The 27,837-nt window shown below is 40.9% G+C and overlaps 1 protein-coding gene across 2 annotated transcripts in view; it reads left to right on the forward strand.

Annotated features, from left to right (window-relative positions):
• Positions 1 to 778: 778 nt before the first annotated feature.
• Positions 779 to 27,837, forward strand: part of cep162 (centrosomal protein 162) — a 48,712-nt gene continuing 21,653 nt past the window's right edge. Inside the window, exons 1-16 of one of the 2 annotated variants that reach the window (XM_028581193.1) lie at positions 779 to 869; positions 3,769 to 3,870; positions 4,440 to 4,557; positions 10,890 to 11,030; positions 14,812 to 14,989; positions 16,139 to 16,218; positions 16,299 to 16,369; positions 16,701 to 16,731; positions 18,530 to 18,598; positions 19,116 to 19,322; positions 19,593 to 19,674; positions 20,559 to 20,820; positions 21,882 to 22,113; positions 23,182 to 23,348; positions 24,004 to 24,138; positions 26,110 to 26,241. In XM_028581193.1, the coding sequence (XP_028436994.1) occupies positions 3,811 to 3,870; positions 4,440 to 4,557; positions 10,890 to 11,030; positions 14,812 to 14,989; positions 16,139 to 16,218; positions 16,299 to 16,369; positions 16,701 to 16,731; positions 18,530 to 18,598; positions 19,116 to 19,322; positions 19,593 to 19,674; positions 20,559 to 20,820; positions 21,882 to 22,113; positions 23,182 to 23,348; positions 24,004 to 24,138; positions 26,110 to 26,241 (1,965 nt within the window). In that variant the 5' untranslated portion in view covers positions 779 to 869; positions 3,769 to 3,810. The remainder of the gene's footprint in view (positions 870 to 3,768; positions 3,871 to 4,439; positions 4,558 to 10,889; positions 11,031 to 14,811; positions 14,990 to 16,138; positions 16,219 to 16,298; positions 16,370 to 16,700; positions 16,732 to 18,529; positions 18,599 to 19,115; positions 19,323 to 19,592; positions 19,675 to 20,558; positions 20,821 to 21,881; positions 22,114 to 23,181; positions 23,349 to 24,003; positions 24,139 to 26,109; positions 26,242 to 27,837) is intronic. The other variant, XM_028581194.1, reaches the window with a different exon arrangement.

Raw genomic sequence — 27,837 nt, forward strand, 5'->3', positions numbered from 1 at the left:
ACCATGGCAATCTCTAGGTATGGTGGGTATGCGATGATGTGGGGCTATTTTAATTCCAAAGGCCAAGGGAACTTTATCAGGATGCATAGTATCCTAGTTCCATGAAATAACTGGCCTTTAAAAATAAAAATCTGCCTGCCTCTATGGGAATTTAACATAGGGGTGTACTCACTTTTGTTGCCAGCAGTTTAGACATTAATGGCTGTGTGTTGAGTTATTTTGAGGGGACAGCACATTTACACTGTTATACAAGCTGTACACTTAATACTTTACATTGTAGCAAAGTGTAATTTCTTCAGTGTTGTCCCATTAAAAGATATAATGAAATAGTTCTAAAATGTGAGGGGTGTACTCACTTTAGTGAGATACTGTAAATGTTTTTAGTTTGGGTTGTGGTGGTCAGTTTTAAAATGTAATCCAACATCAGAATAGCATCAGGGTGAAAAAAATTAAAAAAAAAAAATTTGTGAGTGTGTTTCGCATACCAGTGTTTTAGTGTGTCTCTTAAGATCCATGGTGTCACATTGGCTAGCAGAGTTTTACAGTGTTAGTGGATGGATGTACAGTGTCCACATGCTTTTGGCCATTAAAGGGGTCCATGCACAAACCTCTCTCTCTCTCTCTCTCTCTCTCTCTCTCTCTCTCTCTCTCTCTCTCTCTCTCTCTCTCTCTCTCTCTCTCTCTCTCTCTCTCAATGTACCCGTCAGTCCATTGGTTATCATGTCTTGTGACGCATTTCTTTCTAGCCAATCAGGTTTGATTTGTCACCCGGGTGGTGTTGCGGGAACTGCCAGACACTCAAATCAACAAGGAGGAGGATGTTTCAACAAGTGTTCAGTTGAGAGAGCTACCAAAGTCGAGTCTTTCATGTGAGTTCTGTCGATGCAAGAATGATACATGTACGCTAATTAAAGCTTAGTGCGTGTTCCGCATGCAGTGGGATAAGTTAGCTTACTTTTCCAGCCAGCTAACGTTACTAGCTAGCTATTAAGGAGATAAACTACTTAGCTACTGTTAGCTGGGTCAAATTTCGTGAGAAAACTCCGGAAGTAAGGCAATACGTTGTTCAAAATAAAATGGGGCGCTCACGTTACTACCATTAGCCGGTAAAAAAACAAACAAACAAAAAAACAAATAAGACACAGTCTTTTGTGCTGAGTTACCCCATGTAACATGGTCAACTTAATGTGCATTGAGTTTATGTCGAGCCAACTATTGGACGAGCTTGGTTACGATTTTATTTTGACAGTTGTGACCGGAAATTATTATTATTATTACTGTTTCATTCCATCTCGATGATGGCCACTTTACAACGTTTTTCTCTCTTAAATGTATTTGAAAAATCCAATCCCTATGGGTAGATCTGGGAATTGTCTTTCGCTATTAATCGTTAGGTTATTGTAAAAGATTCGGCATAATCTGTTTTAGCAAGCGTCATTTTATTACCGTACAATGTCACCTTTTTTATGGTTTTACGTTACAGTAATCGCTAGCGGCAGAGCATTTTGATTCCAGAACACAGTGGGATGCGATTACTGGAAAACAACTATAGACCTGTAATCAAAGTGCTCCTTGGTGTATTGCCTGTTTGTTAAATAAGGAAATTATAACCTGAAAGATTTCATAACATTGCTTAGCCTGCTCTTTACAACTCAAAAATTCCGTTCACAAGACATAGGTGTCTCTTATCCAATTAAAGCCAATTACATCACTGGTAAACGTCTGTTTTTTTAGAACGTGTTTTTAAGAGATTTGTAAATGTCTTTATTCCTTAAATACACATTCTGATTGATCTGTTTTCCACAACACAAAACCGAAGGGTTGTTTGTTTTCTGTTGACTGGCTTAGAACTGGCAGATATGAACTACATCAAGTCTAAATCTTTTAACAGAGTCCCGCTATACTAGAATTGTGTTGGCAATATTTTGGGGATTGATTTTGGTGTCCTTATACACTAGTAGTGCAGTGCCCATTCAAAACATGCCTGCTTGAACAGGTCGATTGCTTTGCCTGTGGTATTGGGTCCTAAACAGCTAGACATTATTACGTTTAGATATGAAAAATACTGACTTGTGTTACTATTCTAACTACCCCGGAATAACTTAGAATGAATAAGCTCTAAAAAAAATGTTCATGGTTAATATTTTCTGTTTTTAAACTGTGTGTGATAATATGTTTTCATATTTACATGAACATTTATTTATTATTATAATAAAATTGTATTATTTTGCATTTCAGAACAGTTTTTAATATTGACAATGGAAAGCAATTCTTACCAGTGTATCTTGATTGGGAATGAAATGAATGCAAAGAAAGTTACTTTATGAACTTGACTTTAAGATTTGTAATTGTTTAGTATTTACTGTAAACAAAAGAAAAATGTGTGAATCTGTCATTATTGCACAATTCTTCCAAGTAGGCCTACCTAACCTAACTAAGATGTAACACTAACACTCTGCTTGTACAGTACAAACAAAACGGTCCAAAACCAGATGCCACAGCAGTACATTTGTAACCTTTACATTTTTCTAATAAGGGATGTAACGATTCTCCTGGACAGAAAAGGGGGTGGACAATGTCCCAAATGACAAAAAAAGTAAAAAAAAACCCGATACAAACACAGTCCTAAAACCGTATGCTGATATACATAATCAATATAGTGTGTAGTAACTCCTATGTAAATAATTTTGATTACTCACTGACGTCCAGTGATCACCAGTTAATGAGACAGCGTTTGCACTTTGCAGCAGTTCCAGTGTGGCTGCTGTCTCCGTGGAGTACAGGCTGTGTGTGCGTGAAACTACTGTCCCCCTCGACAACTTTTTAAAAGTAAACTTTCCATTCAGAATCTTATTGGCATCCATTTCGGTGTCTTGCGCTCGCCATCCACTCAAAGCGTAACGTTAGCCTGCTACTCTTTAGCCAGCTCACGAGCCCAAACAAGTGTGTGCAGTGTGCCTGTTGTTTTGTTTCCGGTCTAGCTAGATCCGGTGTGGTGTTGTAGTTTTTCTAACGTCACTAGTTGTTGCAACAGCATGTGAAAAAAACTACAAAGTTTGCTAGGCCAAAAAGAACGTTAATCTTGCGATAACATTTTTTTTAATGTGCAAAAGAATGCACATTATATTATTTCATTTGTAAAGAAAAACATAACATGGATTTTCTGCATTTGGCCTGTATTGCTGGAAACGGATATGATGTAGTCGCCATCAGCGGTACCGTATGAACTGACAATAGTTAGTAGTCTGGCTATCACCAGACCAAGCTCAATCTTTTAAGATTGAACATTAGTCTGGGGAGCCTGCTCTGTATTTTCTATTGCACAAGAGGCGTGATCAACGGGCATAGTTCAAATGACTCTGTACGCAATTGGATAGTCCTTCAACCAATCAGTGACGTAGCAGCGACAGCGGCATCAACGGGCTGCTGCGCTTCGGTGGCCGCCATGTTGAATGTAAACAAGAAAATGCTTGGTCGCTTCTCTATTGTCATCATGTTAAACCCGCCAATAGCGTGCCAGTTTGTGATTGGTTCCTGCAAATTTGTAAGGTTACCAGCCTGAGCTGCAAGGCGAAATCAAATCGCCGGCAGATCGGGCTGGGTTTAGCTAGGTGAATCGTTGGTAAAATAAAAAATGAACGCGATGCATATGATTATTTTTTTTCCACCATTAAATGTCACCTATTGCATTTAGGCATCTAATGTTTTAAAATATGCTAGACGTATGCTGTGTAATTTCTTTCCCCAAAATGTTTGTCTTTGTGTCAGTTGTCTGGGTCTCCATTGGCTGATGGAGTGGATGGTATCGCGATGTCTCACAGACTGACCAAGGAGGAGCTGGATGAACAGTTTGAGCAGTTCTTGAAGGAGGTAATGTAACGTTACGTACAGGCTACTCCGGTACTGTTCACAGATTATCATGTTAATTTGGGTCGCATGAATCGCACAGTATGGAAAGAGCGATCTATCTGTAAACATGCTTCATAAGCTCTTTGCAGACATGGAATAAGCCAACCTTGCAGGATTCATCTGTAAGATATGCTTTTGTCCCGATGCGATTATTTCACGATACATTGGTGTGGATTCAATTTGTATTACGATTCGATAGTATTGAGTATTGCGATTTTCTTCTCCTTTTTTAAACAGAAAACAAAAGTTGAATAATACACTTCTAGAGACAATATATCATGAGACATTTCTAAAAACAATTCTTTTTGAAGAAGAATCTATTAAAGAAGAACATAACATGGATTTTCGTCGGTTTTGCTGTAAACGGATATGATGTAGTCGCGGTCAGTGGTACTGTTATAAATAGAAACAATTTGGGTGAATCATTAGTTTAAAAAAAAAAATCACGTTACATACAATTTTCGATGTTTTAATATACAGTCTTATCCTGAAGGAATCTCTCTTGACTAAATCCTTTATTTTCCTGTCAGTCTGTTTCAGACGACTCTGATAACCACCCTGGCTCTAAAAGCAGTCAGAAATCAGCCCAGAAACCCACGGCGTCTTGGTGGCAAGATGGCGAAGACAGCGGTGGAGGAACAGGGGGAGGTAATAATGAGGAGAGGATTCTCCACGATATGACCACCCATCATACTGGACGAGTTAGCCTTTGTTAGCCTGGAGCTTTGGAGCAGAATAAGCTGCTGCAGTTGTGTTTAGGCTCTCCAGTCCAGGGAGGAATTAAGAGAGGATTTGGGTATATGCTGTCGGATTTTGCAACTGCTGGTAGAGGTCACTGGCTCACTGGGGAATATTTTAAGAGCCACGGGCGAGACGATCTGCTGAAGTTCAAACCAAGCATTGGAATGATATCGTGATATGAGACTAGATATCATCTTAGATTTTGGATATCGTAATATCGTGATATGACATAAGTGTTGTCTTTTCCTGGTTTTAAAGGCTGCATTACAGTAAAGGGATGTACTTTTCTGAACTTACCAGACTGTTCTAGCTGTTCTATTATTTGCCTTTTCCCCACTTAGACATTATGTCCACACTACTGATGATTATTTATCTAAAATCTAAGTGTGAAGATATTTTGTTAAAGCAGTGATTGTCAACACTAGAATATCGCCGCAATATCGATATCGAGGTATTTGGTCAAGAATATCGTTATATCTGATTTTCTCCATATCGCCCAGCCCTACACTTTAGGGCCAAATGATCTCTTTATACATTGCTCTGGAACAATTTTGGGCATCACTAAACAAAAAGCTGAGTTTGTTGGGAACATTTTGATATGAAACACGTAGGGATCAGTTCTATGCAAATAGCTTAAAAAGGTAAATTTAAGAAGATATGTAAAAATGCCCTTAGACCTCAGAGGGTTAAGTGACTTTGACTTTCAGAGGGTTAAGTGACTTTGACTTTCAGAGGGTTAAGTGACTTTGAGCGTGGCGTGGTTGTTGGTGCCAGACGGTTCGGTTTGAGCATTTGAGAAACTGCTGATCTACTCGGATGTTCACGTGCAACCAGGGCTACGTGGAAAATATGCAATATGTGATAACGTTGCGGAATATCGTGATGAGGATATTACCTGTGATAAATAAAGTGTACTCAGTTCTGCATTTCTGCTGCTTTCAGTATTCTGCTGAAATACAAGAAATTGCTTGTTGAATCTAAAATAAATGAAAATAAGTAATTTCCAACATTCTTTTATTAAACAAATTGAGTATAAAAGGCAGCACTAAAAAAAGTGACATTTTAAAGTGCAGTTTTCTTTCGCCATATGTTTATTGCGGCGGTTAATATTGCGTTAACGATAAAAAACACAGATATATTGTACAGCCCTATGCACAACCATCTCTCGGGTTTACAGAGAATGGGTCGAAAAAAGAGAAACCATTTATTGAGCGGCAGTTCTCTGGGTGAAAAGGCCTTGCTGATGGCCGAGATCAGAGGACAATGCCCCGACTGGTGTGAGCCGACAGTCACTAAATAACAACACAACTGCATTTAGATTCAAAATAAGTCTTAGGGAAGTGTTGCCATTTGTGCGATATTGTATATAGTCAATATGTATTTACATCCGGTCAACAAATCTCTCTTGCTGCAACTCACTGCAAAAATGTGCAATTCTGCAGGAAACTGGGTGTACATTTCACAGCTTTGTATTTGTCCTTCAATCATTCTCCTGTAAGGCTGTCCCTTTCTGTTTTTTCTTCTTTCCCTAGCAGGGACGACCAAAAGCAGATTTATCAAATCTAAAAAGTCTCAGCCTGAGAACAACAATGGTGAGAGCAAGTTGAGAAAAGTTCCCACTACGTAGATCTTAGAGTTCTTTTAGACTATGTCCACATTAGGCTAGTTGTGAAAACGTCAAGGATCCCCTGTAGCCAGGTTGTTTCTGTAACCCCTGTTTTCCACTGGGGGCGTCTGCGCTGTATCCCAGAAGCGTGCGTGAAGCGGCTCTCTGCTCCACTAAAGATACACGCCAGGTCTATTTTCATGCGAGCAGCGGCGCGTTTGAGCAGCCAGGCAGGAATAGGGTTGGGCATCGTTTGGATATTAGCAATTCTGATTCCAATTCCGATTCATCCTTTCGATTCCGGTTGTTATCGACTCTATTCCGATTCTTTGAGTGGTGGAGTTGAAAAGGGTCACATGCTTATTTCACAAATAACAGGAAAGTTTTATTTTGATTCAAAGGTGGGTTGCAGTTTGACGGGGCTTTTTCAACGTAAAATAAAGCCACACTAGAGCACCGCTTACTGTGCTCCATGGCTGCAACACAACAAGCGCCTGGCCGCTACGGAAACCAAAACTTGCGCATGTTAAATTTGGAACCCATGATCAGATTTGAAACCAAATCCTCCAAACGATTCAGTGTCTATGATATCTGCATCAAATAGTTTTTACATGGGCAACAAGTGAGCTGGCAACAGTAACCTCTTGCTGTTTAGAGGGAAACTGGCACTGAGACTGATTGTTTGTTTGTTTTGGCTAGACTCTCTGTGACACTGCTAAATAATGACTCTTTTTAAAGGTCGACACTCCAACACTCCAAGGGAAGCTAAATCGAGATGTTCCCTTACAAGGTTTTGCTTCCCGATACCTGAGCTTGCGTATCGGCCGATACCGAGTACCTATCCAATACTAATGTGTTATATACAGTATTTTATTATGTTTTAAAGGTCCAATGACATGGTGCTCTTTGGATGCTTTTATACAGGCCTTAGTGGTTCTCTAATACTGTATCTGAAGTCTCTTTTATATAGACCTTAGTGGTCCCCTAATACTGTATCTGAAGTCTCTTTCCCAAAATTCAGCCTTGGTGCAGAATTACAGCCACCAGAGCCAGTCCCATAATGAGCTTTTCCTTAGTATGTGGGGGGCAAGGTGGAGGGGGGGGGGGTGTGGCCTTGACCAACTGCAACTTTGCTCGTTTGAAAGCCATGATGTCTCTCTCTCTCTCATGGGTGGGCCAAATTCTCTGGGCGGGCAAAGCAGAGAAAGGGGAGGTAACCTTGCTCCTTATGACCTCATAAGGAGAAGATTCCAGATCGGCCCATCTGAGCTTTCATTTTCTCAAAGGCAGAGCAGGATACCCAGGGCTCGGTTTACACCTATCACCATTTCTAGCCACTGGGGGACCATAGGCAGGCTGGGGGAACTCTTAATGTTAAAAAACCTCATAAAGTGAAATATTCATGCCATGGGACCTTTAACAGCTGTATACTACTATCCCTTTATGGATGTGATATGATTTCTATCTTTCTTGTACGGCCTGGCTCGGGTTAAACTCTTTGTATAACGTTAACAAACACAAACTATGAACGTCAAAGAACTTTCTTTTATTATCCAGTTTGACAGTCATACCTAACTACTTTGAAGTAGATTTTCCTCAGGGCAAAATTACGTGGTATCGGATCAGTGCAGAAACTCCAGTAATAGGCGGTATCGGAGGCTTTTCCAGTATCGGAAAACATCTGTAATGAACAACAATTGTTATGAATGATGGCCAGTGTGTGAAGATGAATGAAAACCAAAGCCTTTTGTAGTTTATATGTCACGTTCAAATAGCTATTTTCAGATTTACTGTAATTCGATAGTGCACCAAATTATTTACCAAATTTTTCTTCTCACCGTCTGAAGTTGTCAGTGCGGAGCCCCTTTATAAGCCGGTCCCCAAACCGCGCTGCAAAGCTCCTGATAAACCGGTTCAATTGGACACGACCCACAAAGACACCGTTTCGGAGGTTTCCCAAACCGCGGAAAGACACAGAACTCCGTCTGATGACAGTCTGAGCAGTCCCGCTCAGGAAAACCTCCAGTGTGTGTCCGGAGAGCGGAGCCCTGAGGAGACCTACTCTGATGATACTCTACCTGCCAGCACTGAGAGTCATTCCCAGGGGGACAGTGAAGATGGTAACTTCAACTCCAAGCCCTCAAACCCTGTTGGTAGTATTGCATTAGTCCCTCAGCAGTAGAGTGAGAGACATCACTAGCAGCACTCGTTCCCTCACGTTTGTTTGTTGTCTTTATTTTGTATGTTGTGTTATTGTTGTGTCGTTGTTGTAAGTTCTAGTTTTTTTCTGCCTGCCACATAGACCAGAAGACTAATTCAGGGTTTCCGCAGGGCCTTTAGTAGCCTGACAAGCCAGACCCACATCAAGATGTCGGGTCTGGGAACTCACCATTGGCAGGGCTCAATCCGAGGCGCGGGATAAACGGTTGTCTTTCAAATTCTCTCTGCACGCAATAGGATAGTGCTACAACCAGGCAGAGCAACGCTAGTTGATAGACTAAACTTTTGCCGTATCCGGTCGGCAAAACTCCGAACACATCTTCCTTTTTTAAGAATGACTTCAGTGCTTAAATCTAAGTCTTCCAGAGTCGCGGCCAAAGCAGATTCGAATGACCGCTGTTCGCCAGCAGCAGCAGCAGCCATCTTCTTTGACTCTATGCACGACGTGATTGGCCTGACCAGAGTTTGGTTTTTCCAGCTCGCAAGCAAATGTAGAATTACTACACTGACCCTGGCTGCAAATTACATTTGCTGCCGCTAGGGTGCATCTAGATTTCTAGGCTAGGTCTTTAAAAAGTCTAAAATTTCCAAATTTTAAATTTTAGGCTTTAAAAAGTCTTGAATTCGCTGAAGTATTGTGTTCTAGGTCTTAAATAATTTGAAACCAGTCTTAATTTTCCTACGTCCATGAAACGCTGCCTCTAATGCTCTTTGAAATGTTTTTTTTCCTTGGTGTGGGATTGTGTGGTGTTGTAGTTCTTCCTTTCACTCGTACAAATATAATTTGCTGTATGTGTACAGTTTATTATTAATCTGTGTCGCTTTTATTCAATTTGAATACATTTATTTACTTTGCAGGTACGTTGTGACTCTGCATTTCGTTGTACAATTTCATTCATAAAGGTCTTAAAAAGTTTTGAATTTGACTTGGTAAAACCTGTAGAAAGCCTGCTAATACACCTTATCACGGCAGACATATTGACATGTCACAGTAGGAAAAGCACAGGTGTATTCAAAACCATTCATGATTGCTGCATTCCACTTAGGAGAGGCCCTGGTATTGTGACTCACTGAAATAGCTTACTGGGACACTTGATGGAATTAAGCCATTGTTCAATTTCAGCTGTGCTTTTCCTACTATGACAAGTCAAAATGTCTGCTGTGAAATAGGTCTTGTATGTTTGCTTACAGATGTGTTAGATATATCGATTACATAGGAGACACTTGGGTCTGTCATTGTTATCCACTGCCTGATGGAGGGTTTTCCTTAATCATGCTTGCATGAAAACATTCAGATAAACTGGTAATTCCATTTAATTTCCTTTTTAAACTATATTTGTCCGATGTTCCTTCGGAAATCGGTTATTAATGGGATGGCAGCTATGTAACCCAAAACTTCAACAGGTAGCAAATTGTATATTTGTGGGTGAGACATTTTTCAGAAAAGCACTTTAACCTGACATTTAAAGCAAAGCTTTCATTTTAAATATGTTAGCCTGTGTAAACAGGTGTACAAGTTCACTTCTTCAAAAACACAGTAGAAGACTGCATGTATAGCAAACAGACAGTGGGTGGCAGTATTGGGCCAAGAATAGCAGTTCACTGTGTGTCCTGTAAGAGTTTAATTTCTTATTCATCCTAACATAAATATAGACACATACAGAAATTGTGACATTATTGCCATTTAGCCTTTTCTTTTATGAATGAATAGTCTCAAGCCAGAAAGGTGGAGACAAAAGTCAAGTAAGTTATGCCTTAACTGACAGATGTAAAGAAGTGAATACAGAAAGGAGAGGAAAGAGATCCATTCTGGCCCTAACCCTGAGACATGTCCTAATTATTCACACACTGTGTTGGGTTATATAGACCTTTGTCAGGAATCAAGGCTTGAATCAAACCGACTCATCCAGCTTCTGTCAACCAATAATCACAGTTAGTACCCACCAGTGTTTGGTGCCGGTCATGTGTCCTGTAAGGATTAAATTTACTGGTCAAATGTGAAAAGTTGCGGTCAAATATTTTGTAGCTGGTGCCGACCATCTACGGGGGCAGAATTCTTTGCATAGACACAAACGTGAGCACACCTGTAAAATCTAACATTCCAATACAGCCGCTATGAAATACATGCTGCCTTTTTTGGGGTAATGATGATGTGAATATTTAGTTGTGATTGTATCAGATGTTGAATACACTGCACGGTAGTCTTTGTTATGTATTTGTCCTCACTCACATAAGAGTGTAGTACTAGTAGTGTGAATACAAAAAAATGTAATACAAAAAAATGTAAGCTTAATAAATAGATGATCTATTTACAGTTATTATTCATAATCTCAGATCAGTGACTGATGTGGCGTGACCCGCATTCATTAAACTGAGGTCCCCTTGTGCTTTTCTCTGCCATTTTTTCCTCCAGGACTGCTGGGATCTGGGAAGACTTTCAGGAAGTCTTTGAGGAAGTCTATTCGAGAGGAGGATGAAGATCTAGGAGACGCTGGTTTGAAGGAAGACGGGCTGGAAGCAGCTGTTCTCAGCAGAGACAGTATTGAGCTACAGGGTGAGTTTAGGACAAAAGAGAATGATGAGGATAAGACTTATGGGGACAGAATACTTTTATTAAAAGCATACAGTTGCTAGTAATTTGTTGGAATACATTTAGTCTCACAGTGCCAGACCTTTCTCCACAGCACCGCGGAGGAGGGTCTGACTAGTCCACACAGCATTCTGGGATGGGAGAAAAACGTGCTCTGGTTTTTTTTGGAATTTCTTTAAACCAATCACAGTCGTCATGGGCGGAGCCGTGCGCCGGACGGAGCAACGGTGCCTCTGCAAAATTAGCCTCGGCAAGGAACTAGACTATCTGTCCAATCAGAGTGTTCTGTTGCACAAGTAAAACAACCGTTGAACGTACACATGTTCCACCAAAACAAGTTCCTTTCCGAGGCTATTTAGCAAAGGCACCGTGGCTCCGCTCGGCACTTAGCACCTCCAAAGACAATTGTGATTGGTTTAAAGGTGCTGTAGGTAAGATTGTGAAGATCCAGGACTGGCCCTGATTGGTGCATCTAAACAGGGAGCTATGGATTTTTGCAAATCGCACTACAGGCTGTAGGTGGTACCAGAGGAGCTGCTTCATGTAGTCCTGCTGGAACATAGGGTCAGTTTCAGCAAATATGACAGAAAGTTAGTTTTATAAGGCTTACCTACTGCACCTTTAAAGCTATAGTGCGTAGTTTCTGTCGCTCACATTAGGATTTCTAAAGGCCATTTTACAGTTGTGCGGAGGCTCCACGCAGAGCACTCGCTGTAGCCTATGTAAGTGGCCTGATGTTTATACTTGTGCGCTGGTGTGTGCGTCGAGCCGCGTGTGTGTGTGTGGGGAGTGCGTGGTAGAGGGAGAAGTGAGAGAGTGCCGGCGATTAGCTTCGGAGCGAGTAGCGACTCTAGAGTCATAGTGAGAGAAACAAGTCTCTCCCCTGTGTTTTCTGATCATGGTGGGTAATCTGCAGCAGGAAAAGTTAACCCTTTCCTTGATTTCATGTTGTTTATGGAGAAGGAGAACCAGGAAATGAGTCGGGGGAAATGCAACGCTACCAAGCCACGGCCGAGCGACGTGCAGAGGGGTCTGCGTCTACGCCGGACCCTGCGCCGTCGATTCGACGCACAACTATAAAAAGGCCTTAAGTAGTGACAACACCGTCGGCAAATCAACACCACGTCCCCTTTGTGTACTTTTGATAGCTGCAAAAAGATAAATAAAAGATGGAAGTTATTGTTGCATAAACCCCAGGAACAGGGCGGTGCGGTGAATGTCGCGTCATAAACTACATTTAGTTACCTCCAACAAGGACACGCACAAAAGTCCGCCGTTGATGTGGTTTTCAGTGCTGCTTGTTTATCTCTTTGTTGTTTTTTTTTTGTAAGCAGAATAACAGAGGAAATTAGTGGGCCAACTTTTATGGAACTTTGTGGAGGAGTGTAGCATGAGCAAAGTAAGCATTTTGAGTTGTTTTACTAGCTTGTCAGAGAGAGAAAGCAGTTACCTGGGTCGCTAACAGTGCAAGTGCAACAGTGCAACACTCAGCCCCGGAAAGTCAACAGCCCTATTCACAATAAATAACACAGAAAAATATCCCTGTTCCAACACAATAGCATATTATTTAGCTAGCTTGAGTAAGTCAAATAGAAATAAAAACCATTACTAACCTATTCAAGAGCCCTAAGGTCTGACCTTACTCCCTTTTTCTTTTTTCAGATTCTTTTTTTCATATTTTAATGAAAAACAAATAATTCTTTAAAATAAACAGGACTATATAAGGAAATATAAGGTGGGGATTTTAAAATAAAGGTGCATCTTAAAGATGATCGCTATTTTCACTTTGCATTAATGATATTGGATTTTTGATGATTGAATCGAATTTATTCATTCAGATGGATTTATTGTTAACCCACTATGGGTTTCCCATGAGGGTTTGTTCATATAGGGGCCTCTTGTGTTTATGGGCAAGAGCTACATGTCTTGTATTTTGCTACACAGAAATAGTTACAGCTTGGCAGAAGGCTTCTGCATGCTTAATGTCAACTAGTTTGTGCCTCGTGTTCAACCACAATGGAACCACAATGGAAATAAGTCTTTGGGCTTTATTGTGTCCTCCCTGACTATTTATGTATTTTTAATGTATGACGCAGAGTGCTGTTTCATATATGTTTTTATATTTAAGTGGTCAAATAAAATCAATCAATCAATCAACACAACATGGGACAGGGAAGCTGTTTAAACTTTTTTCCATGATTTCCAAGAAAAAAAAACTTGGAAATAAGAATCACTTGGAATGGTTCTTTACCTGTCTAGTTGCTTTGGAACATGGGAAGGGCTGAACTTTTGATGGTTTTTTAATCAAAAATCGCGATTTGTAAGAATGCTATTAGTTAATTGTGAAGACCGCGATTAATCAAATGTGCAATATTTAGTTAAAGCTATAGTATGTAGTTTCTGTCTCCCCCTATGAGGAATTCTAAGTAATGTCAGCGCGTCCACATGATACAAGCCTTCCATGATCGCGCACCACCCCAGCCCCTCCTCCATGCTAGTAGCCAAGGAGGACATTCTTCAGAAGAGGTCATTATCTTCACTCGAGCTTCTGTGCGGGGAACGTCACCGGACGCCACAATCTTCTGAACCTAGTCATACTGAGAAATCCAGAGAGAGTTGTGTGGAGCTGATAGTCTTAATTAGCTTTGTAGCAACTCATTTGGCAATGGTTAGAATGTAACGGACGTTCATTAATATCAAAAAGTTACGCACTAAAGCTTTAAATGTTTGGTGTAACCTTTGGTTAAACATTTTTTATTCCTTTTTTTATAATTATATTTACTGTTTTTTCATAAGATACATGCTGAAATAATGTGACATCTCACAGATAATTTCCAGAAATGTCCTATTTTCAGTGGATTTTTTATTAGTTTATTCAACATGATGGTAGAAGGTGCAGTATGTAGATGCTGCTGTTGAACAGAACATTTACAGCAAAAGTACTGATATTTTTTTATTGGAATTGTTTTTTATTATTACAATTTTAGCTTTTGTGATAAATGTTCTGTTCAGTGTTCCATGCTTATTAAAAGACACGTGTTGTTTGGCAATTCATATTGTTTGTTCTCCTCCCTGCATAAGAATATAGAGCAGTTTTCTTTTTTTGGGGGGGGCATTTTCAGGCTTTATTTTTGACAGGACAGCTGAAGACATGAAAGGGGGGAGAGAGGGGGAATGACATGCAGCAAAGGGCCGCAGAGTCGAACCCTGGCCCGCTGTGTCGAGGAGTAAACCTCTACACAGAGCAGTTTTGATGGTGTCTCGTGTTATAATGCTCCATGACATGTTTTATCTGTTCCACAGTGAATATTGAACTTTAGCTATACTTTAGAAAATAAAAACTAATCACACATTGAATAGTAATCGCAATATCTGGCAGAAAAATCGCAATTAGGTTTTTTCCCCCAAATCGGTCAGCCCCAAGCATGGGTATGCACATTTTTGATTGCTTGTTGTGGGAAGTTATAAAAACGTTCAGATGTGTTACACCATTGTAAAGCAGCTTTTCAGTGTTATCAGGTATTCCAAATAGCATGTCATTTTAAGAACCGCCTTTAGCATTTCAGTCCTATCTGGTGTTCCACATCCAGTCGGAACAAGCGATAAACCGAATACAGGACGTTGCACCTTAGAATTTCACCTTACAAAACTCCTTTATCTTCACACACCTTTTCTTGTTTTTCAGTTTGAAAGTATCACAGTTGTGCTTTCCGTGTGTGCTCTCTTTATGTATGTGTGTGTGCAGACTCAGCGAGGGTACTGGCTGCAAACGCGACCAGTATAGGCTTGGACACGATAGAGGAAGAAGAGGAGAAAGCCAGGTTCTTTGCCCAGCTAGAGGCGGGGGCTTTATCAACTATAGATTACTCAAGGCTGAACAGAGAGCTGGACTCAACTAGTTCTACCATGGGTACTAACCTCAGGTAAACACACATGGTGTAGTATTACACCCACGAAAATGTTGAGGCAAAAGTAGTATTACACCCACGAAAATGTTGAGGCAAAAGTAGTCTGAACAAATCAATCATGAAGGTGTCCCATCATACTCGCTTCTTTTTTAGACAATCAAACCCAATGGAAAATGTTTTGTAAATGTAAACGGACTGAATTTATATAGCGCTTTCCGAGTTTTAACCAGTGGCGGAATGTAACTTAACTACATTTACTCCAGTACTGTACTTAAGTACAAATGTTGTACTTGAGATTGTTCTTTGCATGCCACTTTCTACTCCTACTCCGCTACATTTCAGAGAGAAATATTGTACTTTTTACTCCACTACATTCATCTGACAGCTTTAGTTACTTTACACATCAAGATTTCTGCACACAAAACACATGTAGTTTATCAAATCTGATGTTTTATTATAAATTAAACTAGCCAACAATATAACAGCCTACAAGTCCAGCTGAGATGATTAGACCATTAAACACACAACTGTTTGGATCCGCAAGTAAAGTAAAAATAGTCTTCTATTTCTATTTTTTACGTGAGGTGTGTGGGTCCCTGTTACACAGAAATGGATCGTAACCTGTCTATATTTCTTTTAAATTAAACTACCGATATACAGGAAACAACTTAATGACTTAATGAGCGTATTGGCAGTTTCATTTTAATTTTTTTTATTCCCTGTTTCCCTCACCTGCGTGCTCCGATAACAGCTGGCAGTAGGTTGATGTTTTCACAGCGCTCTGCCGGCTCCAAAAAAATGAAGAAACAACAACAATCCCAAAGCAAAAGCTCTCCGTCTCGCCTGCGACTCACACAATCCTACACTGTGTGTGCGCAGCAGGTGTAGCCGGTTAAAAGATACATACAGGCACATACGCTCCGCTAACGGTCTGCATACATTAAGCGTTCAATGTAGCCAAAGTCACGCAGCGTTGCCCCTATTTTCAACTGTTACTAACTGTTGCTAAATAGTTGTGTGATGTGTAAATCAATGTTTTTTTTTTTATTATTTATTTAAGAAAATGATGTGCACTGAAGCACAATTGTGCTAGTGGTGGTCTTTGGACACCCTCATAAATAGTTGTGTGATGTGTAGATCAAACATCAAATATTGTCTCTCCAGGAAAGCTGAGGAAGCCACGGAGCAGAGTGATGATGATCAAAGGGAGGCCAGAGTCACAGAGGCCGTCGCAGAGTCTCCAGGTAGAGTAATGGACATTTGTTTCTCTGTTTTCTTTCTCTCTCTTGTTTCTGTGTCTCAATCAGGTCTTTTTCTCTCTCAGCCTTTACAGGTTCCCCACATTACAGTGAGGATTTTGAGGAAGAGGAGAATGAAAAAGAGCCGCTGAAAGAGGTTTGTACTGTAGTTGGAATGTACAGTGATTATGCTCAGGAAGTGTTCTTTGAGAAGTTAGGACCTTGATGCATCTGCTTATCTGCAACTGCGCAGATACCAGGTTTAAACAGAATTAATAGACATGCAAAAATAAACCTGCTGTGTAGCATTCAAATGTTGGTTTAGAATTGAAATGTCAATGTTACAATTAAAGCTTTCAAATGGTCGGTACAGCCCTACTGGATGGTTTTGTAATGACATTATCTGTAAGATTTATCTTTGTTCATACTGAAATATCGCAAACGTCAGTTTCAGTAATCCATGCTATTATCTGCTATTATCTTTTCAGAAGTCTAAAATGTCTCCAATTCTTGCAAAAGGTAAGCGATAAAAGACATGATATTTCACTGAGGTCATGGGTGGGTGTTTTGGAGGAATACAATCTTTCAGTCAAAGAGAATGTGGCATGGGGTTTGACAGTCTCGGAAGCCTGAGACGGTCAAAATACTTTGAATGCGTTAACCTATGCTCCACGTTGAATGCATAACATATGTGGATCGTTCTTGGAGCGGATTCTGCAACACTGTGTTGCCACTATAAGAAATGAAACTGGCTACAACGGCCGTGACAGCAGTGCGTACAGGTAAGTGGTGCTATGCGCATACGGAGATCCGCTCTACAAGTGTGAAAATAGGCCAGTCTTCTATTCATATTTTTTACGCAAGGTGTGTGTGTGGCCCTTTTACACAGAACTGGGTCGTATGGTGTCTATATTTTTTTAATTAAACTACAGATATACAGAGAATGACATACTGACTGCTAATGAGCGAATTGTTTTGGGTTTTCTATTATTCATTTATTTAAGTAACCCATATTACACAAACTCTGAAGTTTAACAGCACTGTGCTGGGCCCAAAACTGAAGAAACAGCCCCCACAATCCCTAAACAAATCCTCATTGTCTTGTTTTGTCTGTGACTCCCACGACCCCACGCCGTGTGTGCCCTGCAGGTGTAGCCATGACCAAAGATACGGTCCAAGGCACATTCTTAGATAGAGTTAGACCGGCCACACGCTGCCTGCGTGGCGTTTCTGTTGCGTGTCCGCTGCGTGGATTTTTCTATGTCTTTACACACCAGAAATGTGTCTGACGCGGCACTGCTGCTAGCCTTGTCTGGACACATGTATGTTTCCCACTGAGTTACTGCACTCCAGCAGTAGTATCCTTCATGTTAAACATAAATATATACTGATTTGATTACAGCAAAGACAATGTCGGCACTATTGACGGCAAAATAGGCTACAGAATATTTCGTTCTGTATTGACAGGTGCAATATTAGAAAATCAATAATTATTTATTATTTTTTTAAATTACATTTATATCTGCATTTATATCAAAACCTAGAGACTTGTCATTTATTAATTTAATTAAGTATGACATATTAACATCTTTTCCTATTCTATTTTGCCTGGAAACGCTTCCAACACGCGTTTTCGGCGCGGCTTGAGCCGCACCTGAGACGTGCGTGTCACGCAGGCAGTGTGTAAGCTCTAACCTGTTAACATGGGAGTCCAAATAAAAAACGGACACGCCACGCAGCTGACACACTCACGTGACACAGCCAGTGTGTGGACGGCCTTAGAATGAATCTGTTGGTGATCAGCATTGCAAGAGGCCTCCTTTATACTTGACCAAAGATGTGGGCAGTCACGTCTCTATATTCTGTTCAGCGGTAGGTTATCATAGTGTTGATGCACATTTGTTCTTTGGTCTTTAATTTACGCGTGGGTCTGGCTAATGCTGTGCTTTAAAAACAAACAATTTTCACTTAAATAACTGTCCAAAATCTGAAACTTCAAGTTGGATATGTCAATTTGTTTATTTCAAATACCAACAGAACTAATCAAACAAAATAACAGTTGAAAAACTGTGACCTTGCTGTGCGCAACACCACTGTTGCAATTAGGCCGCATTTGAAGAAACATTTTGCTACCCACAGCATCACATGCTGGTTGTCAATGAAAGGGCTCCAACACATGTTTTTTTTCCCTGTGTAGTAAACAATTTAGAAAGTGGGTGAATGTGCAAAGACACCATATGCTTTGAGAGCTGATCAGAGCTGCAAATAAAGGAAACATAACTAACTAACTAACTAACTAACTCAACTTTTGTCTCAGTTTCTCTCCATGATTCCCTGGATGACACCGGTGGAGAAGACAGAAGGAAGGACACAGCACTGGACAGAGGTAACACAACACACACACAGGGTCATATAAGTGAGACAAGAGTGTTATCCAGTAGCATAAAACAAAACAGCCAAAGTACCAGGCAATATAATGCAATCTTGAAGTAAAAAAAAAAAAAAGATCATTTTGTTACATGAAAGGTTGCGCTCCATTCAGAACAACCCATATTTCAAATGTACAGAGGTCAAGTGAGGAACGTTCTTTCAAGTACTCTTGAAAGACGAGCAACCTCTCAAGAGCATAGAGTGCACTGAGGAATACAAAGTAGGAGAAGAGGTTGTCATAGCAGTATGGCAGCGGGTAGCATACTATTGTAACATTTCCCCATTTTTCTTTAGCTCACAACTAGTTGTGAACCTAAATATTTTATATTCAGGCTGGAAGGGCCGGATTTGACCCGCAGGCCTTGAGTTTGACACGTCTTCTAGATCAATCCAAGATCAATCCTTCGAGGTCATTTACGTTTCATCTTACATTGTTTTTGACACCGATTACGCTAAATATGTTTTCCGTGCAGGCCATTTGTATGTGCAGAGCGGAGGCTCAGACATGGAGGCTCTTCACGAGGCCTACAGACAGATCCATGTTGTGGAAGATTCAGATGAACATAATCCCCATTATTCATCTCTGGAAGGGAGGGGGTTGGTAAACAGACCTGTGTCTCCATCCTCCCCTCTTCAACATGCCAGCCGGTCTCTTCAGCCTGCTTCTACCAATGAGTCAGGTCAGACACCAGCATGTTGTAAACATTATTTATTTTTTTATGTATTACTTTTTTAAACAAATTAATGTTTTGAGTGAATTCCAGGGTAAGGTCTTTTGGTTGTGTAACTGTTCTGTGACCCAGATAATGTAGTAACAAAGTTTATGAAGTAAACCACCCCCCTTTATTATCATACACATTTTTTTTTTTAACTGTATCCCCCCTTGTCAATGTGCCAACAACTAACAATTGACATAATAATAAAAAGATATAGTCCATTTGTGTTTTTAGAGCTGCCCACTGCAGAAGAGTTGATGAGGCTCATCCGGCCAGAGAAGGACCAAATGAGGGGCTTCACCCTCCAGCCTGTCAGGTAAGAACGGCAAAATCCTACTTGGAATCATCAAAAATGAAGAAACGCGTCACAAAACATACACACAACAGACTGTTCATTGTTTGTTAATTATTTTGATTTGTCACCGGTTGGTCTTACGTTCGCATGTACATGTAATGTCTCCGACTAATATGCCTACCTGTGAACAAGAGAAACCGCTTTATGTCTCCTACAGCAAACCTGTGTATTTGTGAGTTACTCAAAATGCAATTAACAAGAATATTCATCTACACGCAGTCCAAAATATTTATTGGATGACACCTGATGACACAGATCTGATTAGTGCTTTTTTTTTTTTACAGCAGTAAAGGCTGATTTATGCCTCTGCGTTAAATCTACGCCGTGGCTACGTACGTAGGTACGTAGAGACATGGACCCTACGCCGTAGCCTGACGTGCAGATCTCAAAACAATTAAACTACACGTCGCTCGGCCGTGGCCTTGGTAGCGTTGCATCTCCCTCTACTCATTTCCTGGTTCTCCTTCTCCATAAACAAGATGAAATCAAGGAGAGGGTTAACTTTTCTTGCTACAGATTTCCCACCGAAAGAACAGGGGAGACACTTTGTTTCTCCCACTATGCCTCTCTAGAGTCCTCACTCTGAAGATAATCACTGTCACTCTCTCACTCGCTCTATCACACACTCCCCCTGACCACACACACACAGACACGCATGCCGGCCCTGCTATTCTCTTAAAGAGATCGACGCACACACCAACCCACAAGTACAAACTTCAGGCCACTTACGTAGGCTGCGGCGTGAGCTCTGCGTGGAGCCTCCGCAGGACCATAAATCAGCCTTAACACTGAATATTTTCTAAAAGGTTTTAGTGGGGTTTTCTCTCTTCATTTTCTGATTACAGTGCTGTAGGACTTAACCAAGAAAAGCCATCCCGCTTCTTGGAAAGGACTTTCCCAGATGTGACTTCTCCAGAGTCACGACTGAAGCCACCAGAAAAGGCTGACACTGTTGAAGGTGTAAAGGGTGCCATGGGATTGTCCAGCTCCCCCGACCCTCCCCACCTGACATGGAGCATCAGACAGGAAGTAGAGAGGCTAATGCAGGACCAGAACAAATCTTCTACGTACGCGTCCTCTCAGGCTGGCAAAGCTAAAAAACAACAGGTGGGAAAAACTTCACATTGTTCTCCATTTCAGCTGTGTTAGGCTTTGTAGTTGTATCAGGCAGAACACCTAGTCTTGCATTGCCAGACCTTCCTCCAAAGCACTGCGGAGGAGGGTCTGTCTAGACCGCACAACATTCCAGGATAGTAGAAAAACGTGATCTGGTTTATTGGCATTTCTTTAAACCAATCACAATCGTCTTGGGCGGTCCTAAGCACCGGACGGAGCCATGCTGCCTTGGCTAAATAGTCTTGGGAATGAACTTGTTTTGGTGGAACATGTGTACGTTCAAAAGTTGTTTTAGTCGTGCAACAGAAAACTCAGATTGGACAGATAGTCTAGCTAGCTGTCTGGATTTAACCTGCAGAGATCTGAGGAGCAGTTAACCATAGTCCTCCACCAGAATTTAGAATTCCAACACAAAGAAAGAGGAAGATGAGGGACATCTGGCGGATCTTCCGGCAGCACCTGAACAATCCCCTAAGTGAATCGTCGTCGATATATAGACTACAGAACACCTAACGCAGCAGTAAGAGGTGGGATCAGATCCAATACAGCACAAGCTAACCTGAACTCATCTGTTGTTACTGAAACAAAGTGTGATGTTTTCTCCTTACTTAAGTGTCAGGACACCCTAATCAAACTTTTGAAACAGTATTGTGATTAGGGCTGTAGTCAAGTCCACCTTTGTCGAGTCCAAGACAAGTCCAAGACAAGGACTAGTAGAGATTGAGTCAAGACCAAGTCCAAAGAGGTTCAAGTCCAAGTCAAGACCAAGTCCAAAAAATGGGATTGTCAAGCAGACAAACTGACCAACACATATATAATAATAGATTGATACTTGCCGTCTGTGTATCCATACAGTATTCCCACGGAAAATATCGCGATACTATGCTGTATTGATTTTTTTCAACCACCCCTAATATATATTTTGTTTTTTTGTTTTTTTTTAATCGCTCAAAATAAAGATTTATTTATTCTTTCATTCATTCATTAAGAGCATAATGTTGTTCCATGTTCTTTTAACACACTATTGTGTAACCATGAGCAATTTTCCCCAGGCCTCCCATGGCTCCACTATTTCTCACTCCTATACATCTTCAGTGAGGAAACCCACTGTGGCTCCCGTGCGAGGCCGGAGAGTGGAGGGGAGAACAGCAGTGACTTCCAGGTCATCAGGGCTGAGTAGAGCTGCTGCTACAGCCAGAACCCAGTCTTCTGTTTCCCGTCCTCTGCAGCATCCACGAGAAACAGCCAAATTCACAAAGAGCCAAGCAAATGACGACAACACAGGTTATATGTTGCACTCGCGTGCAAAATATCAAATAATTAAACTGCTGATCTAAACATTTTAGATAAGGGGGTGTGTCTCTCTGCTGATACTGCTGTAAATTGTACCATGATACAGATGCTACAAAAGGTATATGCATTATTATTCTTTTCTTTTGAATATACACAAAGTTTTCTATCCTCTTCATGTTATCACTTATCTTTTTTAAACTTAAAAGGGTAATTTCGTTGTTTTTTTTCTCAACCTGGACCCCTATTTTCCTATGTTTTTGTGTGTAAGTGACTGATAGGAACAACAATCTCTGAAATTGTTCCAGTATTACGCGTGAACGCTGTAACCAGCAGCCACAGACCGGCCTGCAATGTAACCCTATGGGGCAAATGTGCATCGTACATTTTTTTTGTATTTTTTTTCCACTGACAGGCTCAGATTATTAGTGTGTCTGACAACATTATGGAAAGGATTTCTACATAGCTAGGCCATTCATTTAAACCTCTTTAAGACCTTTCTGTTTAACCAGAAACAGCTCTGAAGTCGCTAGCGCTAAACCTACCAGACTACATTTAAAAAAAAACAATAATTTTAGCGTGTATAGAGCCAACATATTTTCACATGCTAATCTGTAAACTTTGTGTTTATTTCAACCAAAACTAGGGTTGTGATGGTTGGAAAAGTGAAAAAATTACCCATAACGGCTGCTCGTAGTTCTATTTTGTTTCTGTCGACTTTGAATGAAGTTTATTTTACGTTGCTAAAATGTTTTTACATGGAGTCTGGTGGCTTTAGTGAACACAATTTCGCAGATGTTTTTATGTTTAAAAAAGGATCTTACTCTTTAACAGAAAGATCGACCTCCTCATAATTCCTTTCCATAATGTTGTCAGACACTGAGAATATTAATCTGAGCCTGCCGACTGCAGTGATCTCGCTTAATACTGGTTGAAAAAAATGGTAGTTACCCTTTAAGTTTGCCCAATTTCTGAATTCCTTGCAGGAGAATTACTGTATCATGTTTGTAGCTGTGCGTTTGATATAAAGGTACTAAACACCTTGTATGTTTGTTTGAGAAGCAGAGCCGGGTCTGAATGCAAGCAGTGAGCTGGTGGCATCTGTTCAGTCCTTAGTGGCTGTCCTCCAACAGCAGATAGACACCAGCGGTCACCGGGATGCTACAGACACACAGGAAGTCAGAGGTCCTCAAGAAACCAGACAGACACAACATCTTCCATACAACAATGTAGGAAAACACTTAATATCCAGCTGACTTTTTGGTGTTTCGAGTTACAAGTGGTAGACACATGTCCTTAGTACAGGACCAGGGATGTTACCAGGCCCAGCAGATTTACTCATAATAACTCTCATCAGAGTTATCTGCTGTGGATAATGATAATGTCCGGTCCTCTGGAGGCGGGGCCAACTTGATGGGACAGATTGTGGCGTCCGGTGACTTTCCTGCGCAGAAGCTCGAGTGAAGATAACGCACTATAGCTTTAAGACCTTAGCCAACGTTAGCAATTAATTGCGGTTAAACATAGCAACCGTGATTATGTAAAGAAATTGACAATTACACAATTATGTAATAATAGTTACAGGCTGAGTGTCAAGGATTTGTTTCTAAGGGAATGGACAAGTAGCTGTTTGGAGGAGCATTTTAGAAAGGATCAGTTGTCAGTGTTTTCAGATGGGATTCCAGTAAGGGATCATGTCAGTGTTGCAGTGCTAGTTAATGCTACTGGATAAAATATGAGGGAGAAAGTGTAACCTCTGTCCGTGTTAACAGTGTACACTGCTCTTCTTCTATGTCCATTTGTCCTTACAAACTCTATTCTGTTAGGATTGATTCTCCACAGGACATAAAGCATCTGATGTCAGTGTTGATGTGTGATTTGCAGAGGGAGGGGGACCGCTCTGTGGTGGAGGAGCTGAGAGTCCAGCTGGCTCAGAAAGAGAGGGAGCTGCAGGTGATGAAGGAAAGCGCAGAGGAGCTCAACTCCCTCAGACAGCAGAACTACCTACTGCAAAGCAAGGTGCATTTTATGCCATTTTTGTTGCATACATTTACTACTCACATTCACATGGGTGATTGAGGGTGGATCCTTAATCAGATCTGCTAGAATGGTCGACGTAGTTAGGTTTAGGCATGGGGAGTAGGGGTTAGTTATGGTTAGGGTGGGCATACCAGGGTAAGCCAATCAGAGGCAGAATAAGGCGGGCGATGAGGCTCGTCCTTTGACGTCTAGCGGATCCAATCTAGCATCTACCGTGATTGAGAGCTGAGGGGGCTTCATGATGACGTCATCATCACTTTCATGTCCGGCGTGAAGTCTCCACAAGTTGTCACGGAGCGTGGTCGTGCACCTCGAAACTTTTGTACCTCGGCGGGCGCTGTGCTTTTCATTTCCACAACTTCACCACAGGGGAGTCAAATGGCCTTAAATATGTGGTCAGAGAGAGCCACTCTGGGAAAAGAAAAAGGCATCTGGCTTGAGGGTGTGAGAAAACACTAAACCGCGTTGTCAAAGCTTAAAAACAGCCTCACGGAAAGAGTGTTCTTTACATCGAGAGGCAGACGGTAATTTAGACCTGGAGATAAGTGACTTCAATAGTTATAATTAGTGCTGTCAGTTAAACGCGTTATTAACGCCGTTAACGCAAACCCATTTTAACAGCGTACATTTTTTTATCGCAAGATTAGCGTTCTTTTTGGCCTAGCAAACTTTGTAGTTTTTTTCACATGCTGTTGCAACAACTAGTAACGTTAGAAAAACTACAACACCACACCGGATCTAGCTAGACCGGAAACAAAACAACAGGAACGCCGCACACGCTTGTTTGGGCTTGTGAGCCGGCCAAAGAGTAGTAGGCTAACGTTATGTTTTGAGTGGATGGCGAGCGCGAGACGCCGAAATGGATGCCAATAAGATTCTGAATGGAAAGTTTACTTTTAAAAAGTTGCCAAATGGTTCCATTGACGAGACCAAAGTGACCTGTGTGTTTGGTCATTGTGAACTGAGCGATCATCGCAGCACGTCCAATCTGAAATACCACTTGATGGCCAAGCACACAGCTGATGCTAATTCTCCACCCCCTCGTCAAAGCCAGGCGACAAAAACACAAAGCAAGCCGATCCACTTTTCCATGATGATAAGAGCATTAAAATGAGAACAAAATAATGGGACAAAAAGAAATCAAGGGACATTTAGAATAGATAAAAATGTGTGATTAATTGCGAGTTAACTATGACATTAATGCGATTAATCGCGATTAAATATTTTAATCGTTTGACAGCACTAGTTATAATACACAAAGTCAATATTTGGCAGTATGTCGGTGTTTACCATGGATGTGTTTACTACTTTTGCCAGGCGGCCTGCTTTCCTTTACCTCCGCTCTCTACTTCTTCTCTACTACTTCGTGCTTATTCACAGGTTATTTTGTTTGTACGCCCCCTGGCGTTTCGGAGAATACTGCAACAAAACAATTATGGGCCATAAACGTCTCAACAAACAAACACATAGGGGGAAAGCATTTCACCTCCTCCTTCAGTACTTAATAAACTTTTGCAGGTGTTATTAAATTCTAAGAACAGCTCACTCTATTGACTAATACACACAGGTCAGTGTAAGCAGGCATACTAACCAACCAGTAGTAACCCACATTTGAGCAAAGCAGGCACTAAACCTTTTATAAAAAGTAGTAATGTTTCATTACAGGTCTTGTAAACATAAAAAGCCTTTCATTTTCTGCCATTTATTACAAAGGTGAAAGACACCAGCGATATACAGCATACAAATGCTGTGGTCCCAAAACAAATATAATAGTGGAAACTAAAATGCCACTCCTCCGTTTTAGACATTAATTAAATTTGACAAATGATAGCCACATATCAAAGAGAGGGAAAAAATATGAAGACTAGGATACTGCATGACACATGGGCGGTCCTTGGCAGAAACATCAGTAAGTAGAAAAGAAGCGTGTGTTTTTTTTTCTCTCCTCAGCTGCGAACAGCAGAAGAGGCCTGTCAGAAGAAGAGATGGGCCGAGGCCACGGACTCTGCTGCAGACGAAAAGCTCCGACAAATTGATAAAGAAATAAAAGAGCAGGAGACGCTCATAAAAGGTTACCAGCAGGTTTGTTTCCCTGAACACTTATCTCCTAATGTTAAAAGTCATTCTAAAAAATTCTTCTTCTTTTATCAAAACAAAGCTTAAAGTGCCCATATCTTTTTCTGGGATTTGGGGTGTTATTTTGAGTCTCTGGTGCTTCCACATACATACAAACTTGGAAAAAAACAAAACATCCATACTGTTTTGAGTGAGATACGGGTTTCTGAAAGTCTTCTGCCTTCAGTCTCTGGGTGAGCTGGTCAAAATCGGCATGGCTTTCTAAGTCATTGGCCGAAACATTTGGTGTGTGCTAACTACTTTAGCTAATACCACATCAGCTAGCTATTTTTCCAACTTCGGTAAGTACATGGCAGGATTAGCCGGGAGGCTTCTTCTAAACTAGGGCGCACTTCCAACTTTGCGTGGAATACCTGCAGACGAGGGACATGTAAGTAGTTCTATAGTGTTGTAGCAGTGTTTTGCCATTGAGAACGAGGTGGCTAACCGCTAGCAGCGCTAGCTTCTAGCTAGTAGTCCTTACCTAGCTACTGCACATGTGCGACTCCCAACAAAGATGGAATAGAAGTGCGATGTCTCACTCTGTAGCTAAAACAGAGAGCTCAACACACAGGGTGAAAAGAGGAGCTGCAGAAATGTGCAGCACAACAAAAATATGGTGTTTTTTGAAAATTAAACCATGTAAACTTATCAAAATACAATTATGAACCTGAAAATTAGCATAATATGGGCACTTTAATGTCATTAACTTATGACAAGGACTCATTTTAATTCAGGTTCAATTACATTTTATTTATTGTATCAAATCATAACAAGGTATTTCTAGACACTTTACAGATAGAGTAAGTCTAGACCACACTCTATAATTTACAAAGACCCAACAATTTCAGTAATTCCCCCAAGAGCAAGCATTTAGTGGCGAGGAAAAACTTATTTTAGGCAGAAACCTCAGACAGACCCGGGCTCTTGTTGGGCGGGTGTCTGCCGGTGCTGGTTAGGACACAGAGACACAGAGACACTGATACAGATATACAGCTATAGAGAAATATGATTCATGATAATATAGCAGTTGACATGATGAACAATGGCAATTATAAAAACAAAAGATAATGGAACTATGACTAGAAATAATAGTTGTAGTAGTTCAGGGCGTAGCAGGGCTTAGCTTAGCAAGCAGGACATTTCCTACTCTGAGACGCTTAAATCATCTACGATAATTTACCATAAATAAGGGCCCAGACTGAAACAGCACTGCATTGGTGTCAGTGTGATGCTGCATGTTTCGTGGGATGATGAAATAGCAAGTCTGGTTGAAATAATCACAATGACAGCTATTTTCTCCTCCGTCGCAAAGATTGTGAGCTAAACAGTAGGGCTGTGTCCAAAAATCACTAAAAATGGTTTGTACCCTACTGAATCCCATAATGCACTACTCCACATTTTTATAGATGCAAATACTTCAGCAAGGCTGACACAGCAGCTGTCAGTGACAACACAAAATTATGGTTGTATGTACATTTTCTGCTCTCTATAGAGTCATGTATTAAGTGTCTGTTATACTTATAGGAATGTGTGAACGAAGGAGGGATTTCAATCACAGCC

Source organism: Perca flavescens, chromosome 6 (genome assembly GCF_004354835.1).
Source record: "Perca flavescens isolate YP-PL-M2 chromosome 6, PFLA_1.0, whole genome shotgun sequence".
In the NCBI taxonomy this organism is placed as follows: Eukaryota; Metazoa; Chordata; class Actinopteri; order Perciformes; family Percidae; genus Perca; species Perca flavescens.